The sequence below is a fragment of the Leptidea sinapis genome, chromosome 4 (genome assembly GCF_905404315.1).
Source record: "Leptidea sinapis chromosome 4, ilLepSina1.1, whole genome shotgun sequence".
Classification (NCBI taxonomy): Eukaryota; Metazoa; Arthropoda; class Insecta; order Lepidoptera; family Pieridae; genus Leptidea; species Leptidea sinapis.
This window is the reverse complement of record NC_066268.1, coordinates 10,962,555-10,987,078: the sequence shown is the minus strand read 5'-3', so window position 1 is coordinate 10,987,078 and position 24,524 is coordinate 10,962,555. Positions and strand designations below refer to the sequence as shown.

The 24,524-nt window shown below is 36.5% G+C and overlaps 1 protein-coding gene across 4 annotated transcripts in view; it reads right to left on the bottom strand.

Moving 5' to 3' along the window:
• Positions 1–1,782: 1,782 nt before the first annotated feature.
• Positions 1,783–24,524, bottom strand: part of LOC126979773 (stathmin-4) — a 67,581-nt gene continuing 44,839 nt past the window's right edge. Inside the window, exons 1-8 of one of the 4 annotated variants that reach the window (XM_050829300.1) lie at positions 18,868–19,047; positions 12,450–12,527; positions 10,860–11,026; positions 9,813–10,027; positions 7,092–7,209; positions 6,154–6,294; positions 5,400–5,540; positions 1,783–4,700 (exon numbers count right to left, since the gene is read on the bottom strand). In XM_050829300.1, coding sequence (XP_050685257.1) covers positions 4,629–4,700; positions 5,400–5,540; positions 6,154–6,294; positions 7,092–7,209; positions 9,813–10,027; positions 10,860–11,026; positions 12,450–12,527; positions 18,868–18,979 — 1,044 coding nt within the window. In that variant the 5' untranslated portion in view covers positions 18,980–19,047 and the 3' untranslated portion in view covers positions 1,783–4,628. Of the gene's footprint in view, positions 4,701–5,399; positions 5,541–6,153; positions 6,295–7,091; positions 7,210–9,812; positions 10,028–10,859; positions 11,027–12,449; positions 12,528–18,867; positions 19,048–24,524 lie in introns of those variants that run through there. The other 3 variants (XM_050829301.1, XM_050829302.1, XM_050829303.1) reach the window with 3 other exon arrangements.

The window sequence follows — 24,524 nt, the reverse complement described above, 5'->3', positions numbered from 1 at the left end:
ACTTTTTATAAAATATTCACTTTCGTACAAACTTCACTGTTTATTTATTTTCACTATTTCAAAATATGAACATTCGCAAAGGTGATCCTTACAAATCTTCTAACAGATAAAACATTTAAAAAACAATGCTGGGCCTGCAATAATTTATTTATTCTGTGTTTAAATTTGTATTGTTTACCTACAGGTACACTCTTACAGCACTACTCATAATTAATGAAATAAAAAAAAACAATCTTAATATAAATAAATCCGGTGTCCTGATGTGTTTCCAGTAAACTCCTAAACTAATGAACGGTTTTTAATGGGAATCACTTCGTGGAGTGCAGTTGAGTCCAACTTGAAAGATTGGATAGTTTTTATTTCGATTTGGGAAGCATAATTATATTTGTTTCCAATATTTGTTTTGTATGGACATATTTTCTTTAAGAGAATTTATTGACTCACGATGTGACAGTTCTGCTATGAAAAAATTTCATTATAATAAACGTAGCGTTTAAATTCTCTTTGCATTATAACAACATGAAACATGTTTAATGTTTTCATATACTACTGACAATTTCATAAAAAATTGTATTTTATTCATACATTTATTACGTACAGAACAACGTGTCGGGTCAGCTAGTTATTATCATAATTATATATTAAGGCGCGGTCATACCTCAATATCAACAAAAATTGGTTTCTTAGGGAGTCGATTACAACATAACGCAATGAAAATATTCCGACGCAAAAAAAAAGTGCACAAAGAAGGACTTAAAGAAAATTTTGAACCGAATAGAATATTTATATATAATTTGAAATATCCAATAAAAAAAATTTGGAAGTTGGAACTTCCCAAAAATAAACTTTGGAGTCAAAAATCTCCGAATTTTAAGCGATAACAATATTCTTTTTTTAATGAATTGAATAGAATTAGTACTTTTCTAAAACTTAAACCGAACAATTTTTCAATTAACTATGCAAAAACCAGTAAAATAAATGCCCATTTGCTTAGCTAAGCCACATGATCAACACAAATAATGTAGGGTTGGTTGTAGCGTTTACAATCCTAGTCAGTCCGCGCCTTAAAGTACAAACGGTCGTACGGGTCACCTCATCATAAGTGATCACCGCCGCCCACATTCTTTTGCAACACCAGAGGAATCACACGAGCGTTGCCGGACTTAAATGACCATTCAGTGCCCGCCTCCTCACTTGAATAATAATCATAATCCTTATTACAGTAAGAAAACAACCATTATACAGTATTAATTCGGGAAAACAGCAGCCGGTAATGGATTCCATAAGCAGCTGTGCGAGGCAAGGAATTTCTTGAAAAACGTGATGCGGGTGGTATTTTAACGTAATGGCCGGTGATGGAATTCAACCCAAACTGCCCGTGATAGCTACGGCGCTTTTCAAATCCAAATAATAATAATACTTGAACATTACTGCTTCGTGGCAGAGAATCCTGCTGCACTGTACTACCCACAGGGCGGGCATCCTATGCAATGTAAGATTTTTTTATGAAAATAAGGGTCGAGGTGAACAGGGCGTTCAGCTGATGATAGTTATTATTACGCCCAGCCCGCCCACAATGCAGTGCCGCTCAGGATTCTTGAAATACCCAAAAATTCTGAGTGGCACTACAACTGCGCTCGTCAGCTTGAGACATAAGATGTCGAGGCTCATTTGCCCAGTATTTTTACTAGCTACGGCGCCCTTCAGACCGAAAGATGAATAAAGTTATTCTGCAAGAATTGAAGCTTTCACCTCACAATTTACAGTAAATAAAACCAACAATTAGTATTTATGAGTTTATTAATACGACAATGAAACTACAAAAGTTGCTTGCGTCCTCAGCATTACTTCGATACCACGGACTGAAGCACGTAATGATCACATAAAATATAAAAATAACATATAACACTATTAATGACTAAAGTTACCGAAACATAAACATTGACGACGTACGCATATAGACGGAGCGTTCACACTTACTATTATCAGAGTTTTACTTTAAACACGTTAGAATCACCCCGATACACTATGAATTTTCAATAAATCACTTCATTATAAATCCCTACGGATTATAATATCATTTCGTAAGAGCTGGTTTTCAAGCAGATATTTCACGCTTGTTTCTAGACAACAAGATTAAATTCATAGGTGGGGGTAATACGTCCATACTAACAAATAACGCCTGTGCCTCCATTTAACATTCAAACAGAATCGTCAAACAACTTGACTATCCACTGTGACTACGTATGGCCGCGTCTACGTCTTCGCACGGTGTCCAATAATTTGTGTACGCTGCTTTATAAGGTGAGACGCTCCGTCTAAGCAGCAGCTACATCGACGTGTAAACATTATTATGGATACATTAGAAAGCGATACCGCGATACATGATTCATCTCGATCCAGACTAAAACGCTACACAATATTCAAGGCAAATTGGTCAGATTCTTATCTCTTCACCGAAAAGCTACTTATCAACTAACCTCACTGGTCGCGCAAAGCGCTCTGCACACAGAACCCTTTTCATCAAAAAGCAAACTTTCTATCATAACCTTTTGTTATAAGATTTTTTAGAACTATGATAATATAAAAAGCTGTAGTTGTATAGTTGATACACAGTGTGCAGCGCGCTCTGTGACTCAGTTAAAGCAGTAAGCCCCCCCCCCCCCCTCCCCGCGATCGCGCCGGTCCCCTGCAACCCCGGCTCGCAAGCCACACACCTCATCTCATATTATATACAACATCGGCAGGCGTGACTATGTACGCGAGTGGGACCGAACTGCCAAACAACCATTAAAAGGTATCAAACTCGTCTAAGTTTTCCAAATACAAAATGTGCGTTTATTTGTCGATATTCCCGCCACTTTAGTGCAGGACTTATCGATGATTTGATCAAAATACCGCGTGAGTTCGACGATTCGTTTTACTTTTGTGTAAAGTGAAACTCCATTTTCCACACTCGAGGCACTGGAATCGATAGTACTTGTCAAATGTTTTTAACTACCAAACAATATGCCAGCCCATACACCCAAACATAGTCACACCTTACGACATAAACCAATGGCAAAAATATACTATAACAATTTCACATAACGCTATCATTGAATACATCCCGCATGGAGATGATTCTTGTAGCGCAGACATGTCTTCTCCACACAGACCGTCCCGGCGTTTGGTCACGAATAAAAAAATATAAAATGTTTTAAAGGCAAGTTGCGTAATACATTACAAACATTGACATCATTAATAAAACACATTAAATATAGCTCTAGCAAGATGTTGACCATCAAACGACTTTTATCATAAAATATTGTATAATTACTTCATACAATCTACTGCATTCCAATCCCTTACTAAAATAATAGGGTTGTGTCACCTATATCAGTCCAATATTAAAAATATCAATGTCAATTGTGCAATTTTTTTGAGATCACAACGCTTACATTTACTTATTCTGAAATAAAGTATATTAATAAATGCACTAATATTAAAAGATATAACTAAAATTGTATAAGTATGACAAATATTCAGTTGTTGATAAATATGACTATTTATTGAAATAAATCTGAGAATCACTTGTTTAAATGACCAATGTTCATTATTTAAGTATAGAAATCACGACTTTACTCTCGTGGTGCGAACAAAAAAAGCACACAAAATTTTAAACCGGGCGAAGCGTTCCTAAGCCGTCGCATTTACCTTTCCAATATCAAATACTATACAAATTATATCCAACATCGAGTGACTGTTTATAAAAACTTAATTTAACATTATCATCCTAGAAATACTGCTGCGTACAATTAAACATAATGATATAAGTATATTATCTAAGTTATCAAGACTCCACCGCTAAGCAACGGGTTCTATTCACTCCACCTCTACGAGAGGACCGTTATTGGAATTTCGACCCTAAAAGTATCCGTTGGAATATATCACGACACATCTATTTTATAATGATAGGCCTCTGTGTCAGCGACTCGTGACATGATGAAATGATCTTAAAACCATTGACTATTATAATAGATCTAAGAGAAATATTTATATTTGAGGGAATTTTAGTTGTTTTTGATCATGTGGCCGCACACACTGTGGTGCCACTAAATATTTACTACAGTTCACATCTCTTATAGCCAAATATCTTTTACCGTTAGTACTACCGCGATACTGATGTTATGTTCGATAAATGAACAGACATACGTCAAGTCATCATTCAAGACATCTATAATTTTAATAAATAATACCCAGATATAAATGAAAATGAACAATTAGAATGGGATTGAGCGAAATTTTTTTTTAGTGATTTACTCTTTTCAGTTGTTTTATTTCAAATATTGAGACTCAGTGTCTTTCCGACTCAGCTGCAAAGATTTGAAACGTCATCATCATTTAAGAAATCAATCACGGTAGACCAACGGTAATAGTGTTATAACAATAGTTGTTAGCCATCAGGGCCGATGACGAGTGAAACATTTAATCTACCTCAAATATTTTATAATAAGTAAAAATATCTTCATAAGCATATTATTATTGTTGATCTTTGACATCGCACTTGTCAATTTCAGTCAGCAGGAGCGGTTAGGTAGCGACATTACAAAGCGAGTGTTACCGCGGTGCAGTGTGTGCGAGCGCGTCTAATCGGTGGATGGGGGGTCGTTCTCGGCACGCGCGGTCTTGTTCTGTCGCACAAGTTCCGCACGCCGCTCCTGTCACGATAAAAACAAACTCATTTAACTTATGTCAATACTTTTTGAAAAATAATAGCTGTTTATGCAACTGTTGTGTAAGGGGTATTAAAACACTCATGTGATACTATATTCACATTCGTATAAACCCACATTCGCGTTCTAATTATCAACAGTTGCATACAAGGCTTTATCTACACCCATAATATGTGAATCCTCTATTAAATATTGTGAAACAGTTAGCTTACTGCTAACATTAAAAAAGCCAGTCCTAGTAACCATTACATCATCCAAACGAGTGTTGTAATATTGTACTGAATTTCGTTACAACACTCGTTTGGATGATGGAATGGTTATTAGGACATTGGGTGTTTTAAATGCTGGAAATAAGCTAACTGTTTTAGAATCTGTAATAGAGGATTTAAAGCATGGGTGTAGATAAAAAATTAAACATTATTCTGAAACAAAATTGATTAAAAATTAAATACTTGCGTTACAATATTTACGATTTTCTATTACAAATTGAGGCAAATATTGTGCTTTTAGATCAAATCAAGCGGGAAATAGACTCGTAGGTAATCACAAATTGAAAATAAAAAGAACAAGTACGTTTGAAGGAAAACAGATACTAAAGAGCTTCAAGCGCTCGCTTCTTAAAGTCCTGAGGAAAGTGCAAGAGTAGACAAGGTGTTCTGTATATACTCTGTCAACATAACAAACCTCCTTCTTAACAAAGTCAAGTTTCCTCTGAATCTCCTTCTCTCTGTTGAGCTCGGCGGCCGTCAGCTTGCTCTCAATGTCCTTGGTGATCTCCTCGACCTTGGCCGTCATCACGGATCGCACCTCCACCAACTTGTTATTCTAATGAACGTGGTACAAAATAAAAAATAAACAAAATGTAAAATGATGAGGAGAAAAATAAGAAAAACAAAAACAGTTTTATGATTAATATAAAAAATGATGTGACAAAAAATGTAAATGAATCGTACCTTCAAATTCCAGTACGTTCAACGGAGTGAACGCGTGTTCAATATTACGCCTATGTGTGAGACATTCTGAAAATTTTCATTAAAAGTCCATTGCTCCAGAACTTTGTGGGTAAATCATAATCCCAAAAGTTCCATATAACACAGCAGGGGTTACCAAAGTGTGCACCGCGGTACCTTGCTTTGCCGTAAAGTGGAGGCTCCGTAATGGCTCAAAACTGATACAAATACTTTACAAGCTTATACCAAAAAATATTTGGTACTTTCTCGATCAATGTCTGCCATAATCTATGTATATAGGAGCAATACGCCTTACTGAACTGTAGTTCACCATTGCACGTGGGAACCCCTGCTGAATCAAATACGTACCTGGACAACGTTGTGTACAATCGGTGATACCCCATACCCCAGTACATGGTAAGATGTACGCCAATAGAGGCCGGCAGCGGGGGGTTGTACGACAGTCCCTGTACGCGGGAGACACTCACGTGGTTGCGTAACTTCTCCTTCTGCTCCGCCTCGATCTGCAGGCGCCGCTCAGCAGCATTCTGCAGCTTGTCCTGGATAGCACTCTCCAGCTGTTGGAAACGCTCCTGGTTTCCATTTCGCACCTTGCGCACTTGCTCCTCCTGCATACGTCGACATAATATTTTTTTTTTATTACAGAACAAATATGGCGGCCTTATCGCATCAAATTTTATCTTCCAGGAAATTATAAGATAGTGTACGTCGAACTGTTGCGTATAAAATAAAAAAAAATATATGTAATATATAAAATAATGTCTATAAGGACTGATTTATCATTGCAACCTAAACCGTTAGGGCTATAAATTTAGCGTTACAATGAAGTTCTGTTAGATAACTTATAAACAATAAATAATATTTGGCCATAAAATGTGAGCTGCAGATCAATTTAAACATGATTTTTTTAAGGGAATCTGTGGCTCAATTCTTAGAAAATCGTTAGTAGCTTTTACACTTGTGTTAAATTGCCCATCTTGCATATAGTCTGTAGCAGGTAGTTGTACATCCACAGAGCAGCTGTGCCAGGCAAAACGTTGCTTGGGGCGAAATTTCGCATTGTGAAGATCATCGGTGGTTTCGTGTAAATTACATAAACTGTTAAATGTAATTGGAGATGTATTTTGCATTTTGTATGTATTGCAATATATATATATTACCTACTAGCGGACCCGACAGACGTACACCACTGTATTAATAATCTAAACCAATCTCAAATTCACTGGAACAATCTAAAAAAAATCATCAAAATCGGTCCAGACATTTAGGAGGTAGTTCAATTGTGAATCTAAACCATCCTCGAATCCACTTGAACACACACAGAATCAGTCTAGCCGTTTAAGAGGAGTTCACTGTCAACACACGTTCAGAAGAATTATATAATATATAAAGATAATAAACATACGTGTTCTCGGAGGCGATCCAGCATCTTCTTAATGTTCTCATCACGCTTGTCGGCGGCGGTGCTCAGCTTGTCTTCGATCGCTTTGTATACTTCAGCGGTCTGCTGCTCCAGGGTCAGCCTAGTTGGTGGTCAAAGTTGCCATGGTTTAAGATCCGCTTATACAATACATCAACATGGCCGAACAAAGAGGTTCAGAGCTATATTTATGATAAAGATAATGATAAGTGACAATAAAACCCTTTCTTTTTTTTTATGGAATAGGAGGACAAACGAGCGTACGGGTCACCTGGTGTTAAGTGATCACCGCCGCCCACATTCTCTTGCAACACCAGAGGAATCACAAGAGCGTTGCCGGCCTTTCTGTGCGGTTGTAACCGAAAACAGTTCAAGCGAAAACACAAATAGTGAGTGAACTCTCTAGTCATGTTGTGCAGAGATATTTCCCAAAAACAGCTAAAGTAAAACACGGATTGTACAGCAATATTTAATCACATATTATGTATTTTTAAGGGCCTACATTTTTTTTATTTATTATTCTCTATTTCTCTTCACGTGGTCTACTTACAGATCTGGTTGCTAGATATATAACATTTGACTACATTTAATAAATTAATAGCTGAAACACGATTAAAATATATGTTCTAGTTAGAATAAACCGTTTTACTACCATATGACGGTATATTAGAAATTTCAATTAAACTCGCTAATCGAATAATATTATCAGATATTGAAAAATAAAAATTCTTCAGACTTTTGACGGTTTAGTGGTTCTAAACAATATGCTATGTTTTTAAAGTGATAACCCTCACTTCTAGGATTAATACGAGGCGGTACTCGAACGGTTAGCTCAGTTGGTTAGAGCACCGGCACGGAACGCCGGAGGTCGTGGGTTCGAATCACGCATCGTTCATAAAATTTTGTTTTTCAAATGTTATTTGTGTATTAATCCTAGAAGTGAGGGTTATCACTTTTAAAACATAACATATTGTTTAGATTTACAATAGCGACATCTCAAGTCAATTTGCTAATATGCAAATATTAGGGTTGAGCAGGTTATCAACTCTAAAGTAGATCCTGTAGATGAAGCCACAACCTGAGAGTTGAACAAAGCAAACAGAATTTTATAGCGAGGCGGTACTCGAACGGTTAGCTCAGTTGGTTAGAGCACCGGCACGGAATGCCGGAGGTCGTGGGTTCGAATCCCGCATCGTTCATAAAATTTTATTTGTGGTTTAGTGGTTGCTGTCACTTACTGCCACTGGCTATCTGTTTTGACAGGTGTTGAGACGAAAGAGATTATTTAGCCCTTGGTTAAACCATGACTGACATGTATGGTGAGACGAACATATGGCCAAGTTAATTTATTTATGTAGCGCATCTACGAGTTATCAAAGCCTTACGATGTCGAAATCCTGCAATCAGATTTATATACTTAAGTCGAAAATCGTGATGCGCGATACTAAGGACACCTACAGCGATCAGTGGAACAAAGTTCATAGTTATCTATCTTTCGTGTTAGCTTCTGTTAATATTATTTACCGAACGGTGCAGCAAACTGGGTTACGAGCCGATCGATGTAAGATTGATAATTCTACATAATAATTTTTAATCATCTAAGACGCAATCTCATATTAATAAGAGCGATCGTGACCAACAAGCGAGTGATGGACGAGCGCACTCAACCGTGCAGCGGATTTTAAACCCGGTCAAGTGATCAAAGAACAGTCTGTAAGCGATCGATATTACGTGATCTTACCCTACCTGCGATACATTTACTATTGAACTAGCTGACCCGACAAACGTTGTTTTGCCATATAAATTATTTTTAGTGTAAGACCGTTTTTTGGACATTGCAACATTACTTTATTTTTCTAAAAAAATAATTTTTTTTTTCTAAAATAAAGGTAGCCTATGTTACTCCTTATTACATCAGCTACCCGCCAATAAAAGTCCATTCAAAATCGGTCCAGCCATTTCAGAGATTAGCCGGAACAAACAGACGGACAGACAAAAATTTGTAAACAAAAAAATTCGGTGTATATATTCATATACATGTAGTAAAAAACGGTTATATCAATATTACAAACAGACTCTCCAATTTTATTTATATTTATAGACGATTGTTTGCAGAGTAGTTACAAAGTGTAGTAACTAGATATTTAACCGCCTGATGTCGAATGTCTCGTTTTCGTACCTTATTGTTTGTTGAACCACTATTACGGATAATGCGCCATTCCATTCCTTACAAAAGGGCAAATCTCCAACGTCTACCAGCAGAAAACTGGAGCTTATATCTTGGTGGCAGAGCACCGACATTGAAGCAAATGGAAATATTTTAAATCACGAATTTGTTCCATTTGTGAAATAAAACAAACCCAGAAAGCCAATCTACATTTTGGAAAGCTGAACAACATGGCCATACAGTGCTTAGACTGCCACCATATAACGTAGGTTATAAAAAAAACTAAAGAACACGCTTAATATATATATATATATGTAATAAACGTAGGTTATAAAAAAAATCGTTTGATTGCATCCTAGTGACAATTTATAAATAAGGGGTAATTTCTTAAAAACACACGTCGCCATAGTGTTCCCCTGGTCTTTATAACGCTCGCCGACGTCAGCCCTCAATATTCAGACAAATTCGAGCCTCGTCGGAGAAGAGTAGGTATCTACGCAACTCCAGAATTTCCAAATTGTTTTAGTTGTGATACCAACCTGGTCTTCTCCACGCCCTCGAGGTGGTCCTTCAGCCTCGCGCGCAGCTCGTTGATGTACGCCTCGCGCTTCTCCTCGTGGGTCTCCATCTTGGCGTCGAGTGCCTCCTTCGTCGTCGATATGAAGTTATTTGTTTGTTCGCTACGGATTCTCGACGCCTCTTCTATCTTTGCCATCTTCTGCGCAATAGCCGCCATCTTGCTTGCTTCCAAACTCTGTAATTCAGTAACAGTGTTCTTTTTTATATCCTATTTAAAATATACGAGCGCTCCACAGACCTTTTGAACAGATTTAATAATTGAATTGAGATTTGTGTTATTCTACTGATTTTTGTTGCTAACAACACAACTTAGAAAAATCAATAAAACTTTAATGAATTTTTATGAACCTCTACTTTTATTACTTAATTTGATTCTATTGAATTAATATTGGTTTTCGTGATCGAAAATGAAATATTGAATGGGAGAATTAGTCACCCAGTTTTTCCTAAGATAAGTAGTACGTACCTAACTAAAAAATTATTTACAATATGTGGTTATTTATAAAAAATCTAACCAACAATGTCAACTGGTTGGAGATACTAATTAGTACGTCTTTGCAAGAACTTTAACCCCGGTATCCGCCAAACCGAAAATGAGAGGAGACGAGAGGAGATAAGCCGCGAAGCTCTCGCCAAAGCGGAGAGGAGATGTGAGCTGTTCATATCGGAGATGTGAGCTGTGAGAGTTCGAAATCAGTCAACTGATGTCTACGCAACACGCATCTCCACTCTGCCGCGCTGCTTGATCGCTCAACGCGGCACAAAATTCTATAGAGAATGAGACATCACCAGCATCTCCTAGCTTGATCTATTCATGCGGAGAAGAGATGTGGAAATAACGATAACGGAAATAATCTGATTGGTCATCAAAATAAATCTCCTCTCCTGTCCGCTTTGGTGGATACCGGGCCTTATTCATCTATATTCTGTACCATCGTTTTACACCTCGCATAGAATAAAGAAATTTTGGATAAAATATCGAAAATCGACGTAAGCCTTCTACATACACGTCTCCGCTCTTCAGCCGCTTTGAGTTTCTCCTGAATCTCCTCAACGGACGGGGTCTTCTCAGGAGAATCGGCCCGCCGCGGCACCGGTACACCAACCGGCTCCGCTAGAATCACCTCGTACGCCAGTCCACCCTTGGACATCTCTTGGCAGCGAATTTCAGTGGCTGTGAACAAACGAGTCCCTTAATATACACATAAGTGACACTGCCTCATTCCCTGTGGACTACAGCTAATATTAAATCCATCTCTCACCTCGATTAGTGAATTTATTAGTTCACGGATCTTCTCAAAAACGACTTCAATAAACACTATAAAAGTATTGGCTTTCTGTCATTTAAAAAATTGTACATTTTAACAATAAATTATTGAGCGCCGCAAGCTTAAATCTTGGACAATGTTCTGACTATAAAGACATTTTGCATCAGTCAAGAGTAGTTAAGTAATATTTTACGCGTTTATTAATCGAAGACGGTTTTATTTGTCACCATAGCAACAGGGAATCCCTTAACGGTCAGCACAAGAGACATTTTTGAGAAGTTGTGAAAAAAAGAATTAGTTTAAAACACATTTTGTAAAATATTTTAAAAAACTTATAAGTGCTGGTAGCGCAGATTTAAAAGGGAGAAAGAGGAATACACAAAGTAAATAAATTGTACCACGAAAAATTGAAAAAAAATAAGGTTGTTTTTAAAATATCTTTTAATGAATTTCAATTGCTCTTCTTATTAGTCGGAAACTCTTTGCGGAAGATCTAGGCTATCAAATACAATAAATTATAGTTATAAAAAACAACTCTTCAAAATAGTAGAAAACAATGAGAATCTATCGCTTTTTATTTAGAACTTTTTATCGCTATAGAATAAAAACCCTATAAATTTTAAAAAATATCTTTCTACTTTTTAGTACGTTTTTTTATAGTTAATCTGTAAATTATTAGATTTTATTTAGTAATAAGACCCACACTCAATTGTAATTATGACTAAAACTCTATTTCTTCTTATATCGTGTGTTAGTCGATCTTTTACTTTCCTTTTGATCTTGGTAAGTTAAAGTAAACAAATATAATAGTATATCGGTAAGTTTATTACTACAGCAGGTATGTAGGTAGTCGTAACTCACTGAAACTTCCAACCACAGCCCTTCACAAACAAAGGGCAACACGATATTACCCAAACAAACCCGGCCGCATTACGTTATGATTACAACGCGATTAACGCCCCAAGCGCTTCTAATTCAACGACATAATTAAGGCACAGTTTCGAAATTCTGCTTTGAATTAAAAAAAGCCAGTCGAGCGGTTTCATGAAGTATTCATATAAGGTCGGCTTCACAGCGCTAACAGAACACCCTCGTTATAAACTGAGGGTAGGGTGAAGCCCTCGAATGAGTCATAGTCTACATCTTCATATTATAGTCTACAATATATTCCCCAGACGCTTCACTACTTTACTGGGCATGCCAGCAAAAGTTTGATAACAAAAGTTATGGCCGTTTTGCTACGAGAGATGCTCTAAAAGGTTGTTAAAATACCATAAACGTTGCGAAGTTATTCAAGATGACGGAGTGACGTTGGTCCTGTAAACTTACTTATGAATTTAACTTTCTTGGGTTGCTTTGTCCTCGGTTTCCCGATCGGCTTCTTCACCGGCACCGAGCGTCGATGAGCTGTGGGTTGGGGGAAATATGACAAGGTCAGAATTCAGAGTGGAGGCATTACGACACGCTCCGGATCTAAACCTTGTTTTGCCTTTGTTTATTCTTATTAATAATAACAGCTATATTTATAACTTCGAGTTCATTACTCAACTTAGCTAAAGTAAGATTAGCAATCCTTAAGGAAGAATATCTTAAACATGAAGGGATTAAAAGGTAGGGTGCCAAACGCATAATTTACCTAAATTGGCTAACTATAATAGGTTTGAGTTGCCAAAAACCAATAACATATATAGTAGAAATAAATGGAACTATATATTGCCGAAAATTGTAAATGACTTGCCACATTCTATTAGAGATACCAGTAAAACAAAATCATTGTTTTTAGGTCGATGTAACAGACACTTCTTGGGAATGAGTGACGCTGATCATGGCCATATACTCTAGGAAATGCCTATTACTAATGAACATAGCCTGGTTGTCTCATTGTCTAATTTTTTCATTATTTCTATTGTTTTTCTTTGTTTTTATTTTGCTTTGTCTCCTTTGCTATTTAATTCAGTCATGTTAATATTTGTATTTTTTTTCGACTTTAATTGGAATTTTTAGAATATTATTTACGTAATATTAAAATATTTTAAGTTTAGAATAAGTGAACTCGCTATTCCTCACATAAACACTTAAGTTTCATGAGGATGGCTTAAATTGTTTAGTAGTTTGTTTCTTGTATATTTTGAACAATAAAAGAAAAAAAGGTTAACACCGCAATAATGCTCCAGTGTCGCTTACAAAGGCAAAGCAGCCTTTATTGCCTCAATTTAAGTTCTTAGTTGTGCTAACTGTATAAAACTTTGTTGAAAGACCTTACTACAAAATACAAAGACTTTTGTAGACTTCAAAGAAATATGTTTCAAGGCATAAGGTGTACAATGAAAACACTAAACTGTGGTATGTTTTTAAGTTCAAGTTTACTGTTCTTATACTTGACCCGGTGGATTTAGTTCACAAGCGTTCTGCGACAGTCTTTACCGAAAATAAATCTGGATAGGAAATAAATATCTACAAATACGTCCAATAAAAGTTAAAAATTCCATCACCACAATATTATTAGATGTATTAAATACTCAAAACTAATAAATACGATGGCCAAAGTCCACTTGGACATAAGTCGTTAAGAACAATATTAATATAATTTTAAATTTTGATCTTTAAATTTTGTCGCTTCACTAAAAACATTTCCATTTCAAAAGAAGATTACATATTTAATAGAAAAATTACTGTGACCTAATGATGAAAACCTACATAATGATATGCCATTATGGTTATTTTTGTCCAGTAATGTTTACCGAAAGACCACTCACACTGGAGTTAATGTCAGGCAAGCCGTCCGCGTCGTCAGTCGAGGGTTGCGTGCCACAGACGACCGTAGTATCGATCTGGACACAATCCAGTCGACCAGTCAAACAATGACATCACAAATCTAAATCGGCATTTTCAATTGAACAATTATTTGTATTATAAAACTCAAGCGCACTAAGGCTGAGATTTATAGACCGTACTTAGACTTTGCTCAAACTTTACTAACGTTAATCTAAGTTGAGTGTAAGCTAAGCATTATCTTTGATTTAATTTTTATAGTCATTCGATAGCTGAAAATAATCTGAGCTTAAGCCAAGACAGCCTAATGCAAAAGTAAAGTTCGCGTTTTATTAAGGTTTACGTAAGTAAAGTCTGAGCAAGGCTTATAAAAGTCGGTGTTTCTTAAAACTTCAATAACTTTGTATTAAATGAAGATATCGCAATATTTTTTATGTAAGGGCCAAGTGTGGAATAAAACCTAGAAGACTTAAGGCGAAGGTTAAACAGAAAACACCCAAACAAGGTGTTTTTAGACAAGTTCTGTTGTGAAAATATGGCATTTGGAGTTATGAACACTACTTTATCCTGTTACACATACCCTTAAGTCTTATTTGTAGGTTGCTAATGCTTGCTATTGGTTATAGTTAACTCTCCAGATATATTTTGAACTACCACTTTTCTTTGCAGTTAAACAAGTTTTTTCTCAGCATGACGCATTTGTTTTGTGCTACTCTCAGGAAATTTATTCTTATATCTTGTCCTTTTTTGTGTAGGTACATTTATTCAAATGAGTAATCAATAATGAGGATTGTAAGCATATAAACTGTTTGTGTCTGTAAAAATTTTACGTTTTCCACGCGAGAATTTTGAAAATATTGGCTTTATTACATATATATACTGCTGGCAGCCGTGAACTCATATCACTCAAGGTCGCTGGCATTTAGTGTCGCCTGAACTGAAATCTATCAGCAGTCTTTCCGTGATGCGCGCACAATTGAAAACCTCTATCATTTTATTTAAGAAGAGTAGTACGTTCTACGAATAATAATTATTTACAGTATTAACATGCTTTATATATTAGTATCATTAATTTATATAACATATTATAATTAGATTTTATTTTGCAACAATAAAGTTTTATAAATATTAAAATCAACGACAAAATTAATCAATTAATAACGATTTTTCACTTATCTCCTATATCTTCCAATTATATTATTGATTACTAATCTGAATAAATGTACCTACACAAAAAAATTAAAAGCTATAAGAACAACTTTTATGAGAGTAGTATACTAAACAAATGCAGCGTGCCGAGAAAAAACTTGTTCAACTGCAAAGAAAACTGGTATTTCATAATAGCTCTGGAGTATTAACTTTAATCAACAGCAAGCATTAGCAACCTACAAGTAAGACTTCAGGATATGTGTAACAGGATAAAGTAGTGTTCATAGCTCCAAATGCTATATTTTCACCACAAAACTTGTCTAAAAGCACCTTGTTTGTGTGTTTTCTGTTTACCCTTCGCCTTAAATGTTTTTATAGCGTGTAGCCCGAACGAGTTAAGAAATTATGTGTTCTGGGAATACGGTTTTACTCACACTTCATGATCTATGTACAAAATGCTACAAATCTACTTAAGCCTTCTTTATTCACGTGTTTCATCACGTTAGTAATTTAACACAAGTTAGCATATAGATCGTTTGAAAAGACGAGTACAAAAATAATTATAGAGCTTTATACAATGTCTAAAAGAATGCTAAAAGAATATATTTCGAAAAAATAAAGGATTCATGACTTGCATAACTAAATACAAAAAAGCCATTACGGAGACATGAGTTGTGATAAGAAAAACAAGAAAATAATTTGAGGTTCACAAAAAGTTATAGTTGAGAATTGTAATAGGAGGACGAGGACGACAGCGCGTAGGCAGAAGCCACGACGTGACAGGAATTATGAGACGGAGGGAGTAAGGGTGAGGCCGTACGGTGGGATAACGTAGCCGACTTGACGGGACTCACTAAATAATGAAAATATATTGTTAAAGTACATAATGGTGAGATTAAATCCCTATTAATATTATAAATGTGAATGTAAGTTTTAGAATCGGTTTTGATGTAATTTAAAACAGAGATAGATTTGAGCTTGGGAAAGGTATTTCCTTTCCCTAACTTTTGTCGCGAATAAAAGGCTTGCCGGGGTTGAAATAAGCGTTTAAGTTTGTGTGAAAGTGCGTCATTATCAAAGATAACACCATGATACTTTATATTTAGGCACTTGATAAGAAATAAATAAATATTTGTTCTAGTGTTTTTAAAATTTAGACCTGTGTGGGGTTGAAAAATCATAGATCTATAGTTAGAAACTTACAAAATGTTTTAACCACAGCAGATTGTATGTGTATTATAATAAAAATAAAAAATGACACCCAAAGTTGCATGCAGACGAAGTTGCGCGTAAAAGCTAGTAATATATATTTCCTTAGGAAATTAGAACGGCTCTACATATCATCAAAATTAACTCTTAGATAAAGTAAAATATTACGTTGAGCATCATAAACATCAGCAGCAAACATCATATTATGTTATGTCGTAAAGCGAAAACTTAATGAAAAAAAAAATACCGTAAAATTGAGAACCTCCTCCTTTTTTGAAGTCGGTTAAAAAGGAAAAATAAAGTTGCCACGTGCCACTCAACTAGGGTATACTGATAATTTGTGAAAACATAATATAACGCAACAGAAAAAAAATAGCGAACTGATTCTACTTCTACATAGCATCCTTTTACAAATTTCAGCTGCTTCGAGATCATTAGAAATTTAATCAGGGGATAGCTGATAAAATATGCAAATAGTTGGTGGATTAATAAAAGTGAAAAAGGAAAAACCTATCCTTTTAGCGCAAAATACAATGGAAAGAGGTCCTAGTATGACGCACAAAAAACCGCCAGGTTTCGTTAAAATCCTAAGAAATGTCAGTACTACTTAGGAATGGTCGATGCAGAAAGAAGATTTTACGTCAGAGGTGGCGAGGTCGATCCCAGGCTAATGCGGTTGAATCTGACATAATGCGGATGTGTTGTAGTTCATCAACTTCTCAACCCTGACATAAATTCAAATATCGTTTGATACAATTCGTTCACAAAACTTATTAGAGAAACATCATGCTAAGTCTGTTGGTTAAAATGAAAGAAATAAACCAGCTCTACAAAAAATCCAGAAATTTAGAGTATAACAGAATAATCATGGACCCCAAATTGTACAGAAAAAATGTAATAAAATTGAACTAAAAAATAACTTATCATAAATATTTTGAAATGTCTGAAGTAAAAGGGCGGATCACTGGCGCCACACGATACGCCATGAAAACTTACAACATTTTAAACAGGTCTAAAGCATGCGAGGGGAGGATATACAATGTCGAGAATCCTTGGGGATTTCTGAGTACCATTAAGTGATATTAAGGCAGACGCCTTCTCTTTATCGCCATAGAAAGTGTATCCTCTATTCAGAAGTCGTTTCTTTTCAATAATTCTCACGTTATTAATTGAAGAAAATTGTCTCATGGAAGTTTAAGAGTTTTGAACACTGATGGTAATAACTATGATATGGTAACTTTGGCACTTGGTTATTCTTCCTATTTAATAAATAATTGTGACATATTAAACGAACTCAGTAAAGTTAAGTGTGATGAAGATAATGTAACCAAATCAGATACGACACTAATGATCATGTTAATAAAGGGTCGCCTAAACGCGTGCCACATTAGCCAAATATCCGAAGGGTGCTAAACTTGTTGAGTCAATTAAACTGAGCTCTGATAGCACCCTCAATAATAATGTCATCTGTGTTATTCAACCATTTAATGAAGGGTGCGACAATACAAACAGATATTATTAAATGAAGAGATTTTGTAAGTAAGAAGGATTCTGCTATAGAATTACAAAATAGGTTTGTCAAGAAATACACAAAGTGTGCCAAGTGACCCGAGTACGAAGATTATTTCTTTTCATCAAATGCATTCTATGGGTTCATAATAAATTCACCATCAATTGTCAAATATTTAAACCTTAACGTAGAAGCGGAGTAATGGTGCATTAAATAGTGTCCGATATATTGCATGACTTCCAGCATACTTATATTAACAATGTTAGAAGTGTAAGATTATTTTTTATTGGATTCGAGGGCCATACGACCTGGCTATAGTTATCAAGCGGTAAATAGTCATAGCTTTGAAAAAAGATTTATTAGAAAAGAGATCATTTACTTACCGGTAGAAAACGATTGATAACATTTTGTTTCAATATTACGTACAAGTCAAGAAAATAGCTGATAGCATTATTAAACAATGATGTCGGCAAAATATTTGGTTTATTTGTAAACTGGAGAGAAAGCAGCACATATAACATCGTTTTTCTCAGAAAAAAAACCTTGGCATCAATCGAAGAAACAAAATGGATGATGGCATGATATACAAACTTATAATATTGACACACTCAAGTAAATGTGAACGGAAAAATACAAGCAAAGCTACAGCCTCTTGTTCTTGTGATCTGAAGTTAAACATTATTACAAATATATCAATATTTTAATAAGATGAGAAATTTGAATACTACTACTCGACATTTTCACTTTAAGCTCCACATCTACATCCTAACCCAATTTCATTCCACGTGTATCGCCCGCAGCCATGTTTAGCCGGCTTCGCTGTTGCCGGCCGGCTTTTGAGAAGCTTTTTTACGACTTGGTAAAAGGTGAGGTGAAATATGTATGTAGGTGAGAACATTATATAAAATATATGTCCCCTATACGGAAATAACACACTTCTAAGAAATTTATACGTCACGCCTAAAATTTCTATTAGAAACAAGTAATATATTTCTGAACACCAATTTGGTAAAAATACAATTCTACTCTATATTTTTTTAACAAAATTGTAGGGAAAAGGCAAAACAAGGGCGTTGATCCATCATCATCTCGAGCGTGCCGAAATACCGGTAGCTGTTTCCCTGAAGCGGCTGCTTGGCCAACCTGCTGGAAGTACGGGCGCTCTGCACGTGTGGCAGAAGCACTGCATCACCGAGTCACGAACGAGTCCTATCAACATGATGACAGTTGGAAAATAACTATCTAATATGTGACGGAGCCGCGTCGCGAAACTGGCGGACTGTGCGACTAGCGCCCGGAAACTGAACAAGCCGGGGGGAGGGCGACCGGTCGATATCTGCGCCGAACGCGCCCGCCCTGCAGACTTGCCACCCCTGGGCGACCGGGCCCCGCCAACCCTAACTCGATAATACACCCAACAAAATAAGCCTCCTAAATGGAAAAATAATGTAACCATTTCACAGGCAGTACGACTACTCCAACTTCAATTGAGGTTTCAAGGAATTACTACACACTATTATGTACTAATAATAGCTACATACAAAAATAAAATATAATATTCTATTTTCTTCAGACTAAAACAGTTAAGAAGATTGTAATAAGATCCTGGTATAACAATCGATTGACATGTTATTAAAAAGTTGGAAATTTTTCAACTTAGTCAACGTTAGAAATTTGCAACCTAGCAACATGGGCCCAGGTAGAAGTAATTTGAGAGCCAGCCAGGCTGGTTGGGTCTCGGCGGGATTTTCTCGCTCATAAAAACAGCTAGCAGGGAAGGCAGGCGCGGTGCGGGGAGGCCATGCGGAGGTTCCACCGCCGTCTCGGCGCCGCCACCCGCAGCCAATTAACAGCTAGCAATGCCATGCTGAATTTGTTTCGCCACTTTGCTTCCTTCCGATTGATTTCCCGTACTTAAAATCCGGTACTGATGAACACATCGGCAACATCTTAGGTTATCAGAGCTCATCGGCACAAAATCAATACGTGTTCCGACTAGTGACACATCTGTTGCGCGATTTCTGATCATTTGAGCGCAGTTGCGGTAAGAGCATCTTCATACATTTTATAACAGATGAGCTCAATAATGCTGGCATTGCTGCCTCACTCAGTAGGGCTTGCAAGCCGGCAGTCCCGATCGATGCGGACAACAACCTCGCCTCCCCGCATTAATAACTGGGAATTCCACTGGTGAGCCGCGGTGCCGCACTCGGCCTGACGCGCGAATTACGTGGAAATACCATGCACGGCGTCTGTAATCCTCTGCTTTTTAATTATTCATTTCTAGATCAGCATACGACTCTCACACCGCGAAGTATCGTACGAATCTTTCTGACTTGATAACTTGCATAATAAAACTAGGGACGGGTATGTAACTTATTACTGTCCAAAACAAAACTTTTAAGAAGAAAGAAACTTAATTAAAATTAAAATAAACGAGCACGCAAAACTTTTCTGTACACTTCTGGAAAATCTTAAAACAAAAGAGATTTGAAATGTATTCAATTAACTAGAAACAGCTGTCTACGTATTAAAAAGTACTGGTAAAATAAAAAAGGGGTTAATTGGTTTTTCGTGACAAATTTTCACCGTAATAATTATGGCAGACGAGACAATTATCGCTGGTAATACAGGGTGTCCCGTAATCAGTGGACCAACGGGATACCCGTGATAGGGGTGGTCATCATCTCTCGAAAACACCAAATTTTACTGTTCTAGGGCCAGTAGTTCAAAAGATATGATTTTTTAAGCATTATTTTGAAAATTCTACCCTTATCAACACAAAAGTTGAAAAAAAATATTTTTTATTTTTATTTTGCCCTGTTTCTTAACTTAAGGTGGCTGAGGAAACATGTGTCTTCACAATTAAATCCATTTTTGTGAATAAATATTGCCAAATTAAAAATTAAAAACCAAAACATGCGCAAATATCAAATAACTAAATTTGCAACGTGATGTTTGAAGCAAGCTAGTGCAAAAAAAATGTATGACAGCCTTGCGGACCATTATTTAAAAAACATCTGCAGTTCATACTGATTCCAAAAAGGTATAATTAATCATTATTGTGAAACAATAAAAGACAATAATTATTTTAAATCAACATTAGATAGCAATTTCTTGGCGGAATTTACAATAAAACAAAAGTAAATAGTTAGAATTTTTTTATTTATTTCTTATAATAAATGTTCGAAATGTCTTCCTCTTACTCTAAGGCATAGCCGGCATCTTCTTATAAAATTTCTTTTTAAACTTTTTAACGCCCTTTCATTATTTTTGACTTTTTCACTCACCACATTCAGTTTTTGTCTTAGCTGTCTTTCGTTATCGTTAACGGTTTCATATACGGATTCTTTAAAATATCCCCATAAAAAATAATCCAATGGATTAAGATCAGGTGATCGAGCTGGCCATGGGATTGTACCTCCTCGTCCAATCCACCTACTTGGGTAAGACTCGTTTAAATATTCCCTCACTTGTCTGCAATAATGAGCGGGTGCGCCATCATGCTGTAACCACATCCTCTCACATACCTCCTGTGGTACATTTGCTAATAAATTACTTAAGTCATTTCTTAAAAATTGCAAGTACCGAGCACCATTAAGCCTCGGTGGGAGCTCAAATGGACCAATAAGTTTAGCATCTAAGATTCCAGCCCACAAATTGACTCCAAACTGGTGCTGGAATCTATCTTCTCGTACAATACGTGGATTCACAACAGCCCATTCATGTAAATTATGAATGTTAAACACTCCAACTCTTTTAAAACACGATTCATCGCTCCATAATATTGAATTGAAAAATAGTGGATCTTGTCGGCATCGGCGAAGCATCTCTGCACAAAAATCTATCCTCCGTTGATAATCAGCAGGTAATAGTGCCTGCACTCGTTGAATATGATAAGGGTATAAACTGTTTCTTTTTAAAATGCGATGTACTGTTGTTTTTGCTATACCAGTACGTCTTGAAATACGACGAACACTCGTAGAAGGTTCTTCTGTCACTTCGGCCAGTATTTGAAGTTCATCGACTCTTCTAGGTCTTCCCACGTTGTTTGCAGCTCCGGGAATTCTGCCTTCTAAATACGCGTTATTTACACGGAGAAAAATTCGATGATCCGGATAGCGGTCGCGATTAGGATAGCGCTCACGATACGTACGGGCTGCTTGCCGAGCGTTTGCATTACACAGACCGTAAATAAAATACATCTCAGCATATTCACGAGGAGTATAGGTATTAGGCATTTTATAAAATCCGGGCAAACAGTATCCAAATCACAAAGACAAACAAGGTCCAATTCAAGCGTCAGTCACCAAAAAAAAGAGTCGTAATGGTAGCGAAGTAAAAAACACGTGTGCAGCTACGAGCTATGAGCAAGTCTCTGATGAAACTAAGAATAATTTGAAAAATTAGGGTGTGGGGATCATAGGCGTCGGCCAATAGGACCCCGTAAACGAAAAAGGTACCTGAGCGAGAAAGAGATAGCATATTGTGTTATCTCTCTCTCGATAACAAAATAATTCTCAGAATAGATAGCGCTTAAATGTTTCTCGCAATTGGAGTCTAAAATTGGTTATTAAGTTATTTTTTTTGTAAAATGTAATATTGTTATACCTTTTTGGAATCAGTATGAACTGCAGATGTTTTTTAAATAATGGTCCGCAAGGCTGTCATACATTTTTTTTGCACTAGCTTGCTTCAAACATCACGTTCCAAATTTAGTTATTTGATATTTGCGCATGTTTTGGTTTTTAATTTTCAATTTGGCAATATTTATTCACAAAAATGGATTTAATTGTGAAGACACATGTTTCCTCAGCCACCTTAAGTTAAGAAACAGGGCAAAATAAAAATAAAAAATATTTTTTTTCAACTTTTGTGTTGATAAGGGTAGAATTTTCAAAATAATGCTTAAAAAATCATATCTTTTGAACTACTGGCCCTAGAACAGAAAAATTTGGTGTTTTCGATAGATGATGACCACCCCTATCACGGGTATCCCGTTGGTCCACTGATTACGGGACACCCTGTATAGTGACTCTCAAGAACGCTTTGCAATGTTATGTGTCGGAACGGTTTGGTGTCAGTCGTTCCACTGTTCAGAGGACCTGGTCTAGGTTTCAAGAAAGCGGTTCTTTGAAAAGAATACTGAAATCAGGAAGAAAACGATGTACTGATCAGGAACGATTAATATATTGTGAGCCAATCTTTACAAAATCGGAAATCTACCTAAAATAACATAAAAAACAATCTTGAAGATGTTAGAAATGTGAGTGTTAGACTATAAACGGTCAGGGCTCACGAGGAGACTCACAAGTCGATATACACAGTCGAAGCCCAACCAGGGCTCCTAAATGACTCCGTGGGCTCCTTATTGAAGGGTTAAGAGGTGCCAAAATTGTGCGATGTATACAGATGTCGAATGGAGCAAGGTTTTTACTTTTTGATGAAGCCAGCATCTCTTTATTTAGTGTGGTTGAACGTGGCAGAAAGGTGAAATGATCCAAATGGTGAGGATGATATCGAATGAGACGATAAAGATATCTTCGGAACACTCCCCATCATAAACGCGGTGGAAGACTCACAATGACGTCTCTACGCAATGCAATGTGATTTAGCCATTCAGAGTGCACTGGATCGCTCACAAAACGAGCAGCTCTGTGTTGGACGCGGTGAAATGTTTTTGTAGATGATACTGGGGTGTAGCAGGCTATAGATGGTACTACAGATGTCATCGGACCTGCATTTTTTAAGAGCTCTTGAAGGTGGGCTTAAAACATTGCCTCCCTCTGTTTATTTATGAACCCCGGTTCCGTCGGAGGCAATTTGGTTTTGCCTCTTTAGAAGGACTTTTGCCATGTTTATCGAAAAAACCATCAAGAACGTAAATTACAAGTTTTTTTTACGACATTCTCTGATTTCTCCGTCGAAAGCTTTCATTTCAAGAGATTGAAATTATGTATAAATAAACTCCAGATTAACAATTATCACACCTCTCAGCCCGCAGAAGTAATATTTGAAGTGCGGCCAGACTGTGTCTGATCTCCAGACTGCCCACTAGTCGGAGCGGGACGTCTCGGGGGCAACAAGTTGGGTCACGTGCGAGGTGGAAGGTACATGAGCGAGTCACCGCGGCTCTCGGTCCGCTATTGATTTTGCCGTATCACACAGCTTTCAGACGGTGTTGTTTAACCGAAACGACGAGGACGCGACAAATAAACATGCTGCAGATTATAATATATAGGTTCACTAGGGCTCCACATGTTCAATTAGGTATATATAACGTTAATTTAATTAAGAAGGAGTATAGCCACTTTACTGAGATAATACAATATTATGAACATTCATTGTTTTTTTATTTAACTTACAAGTCACCTTCCTTTCAGTCAATTTATAAATATAATTTATTATACATAATAAGTATTACGTACTTTAAATATATTATTATGGTGGGTGGTTGTGAATGCTATGGATGGTCACCTACCTTGATGAGATTTTTAATAAGTATTAAAAAACATTATTAATTTACAGTCTGTCTTCCGGTGGGGCAGATAGAGACTACGGACTGCCATCTGCCACAGTCTTGAGAATCTTTTCATCTACCCTCTTCAGCCGATAGTGCGGAATATATTAAGAAAATGGAACTCTTGATTGGCATAAAATCATAGAACTTCCGTTTCCAGGAGCGTCATGTAAATCTCACAGAGAACAAAGTTCACAAATTGAGTTATCATTTCAAATGTTGGACACGTTAACGGCTGAAACTT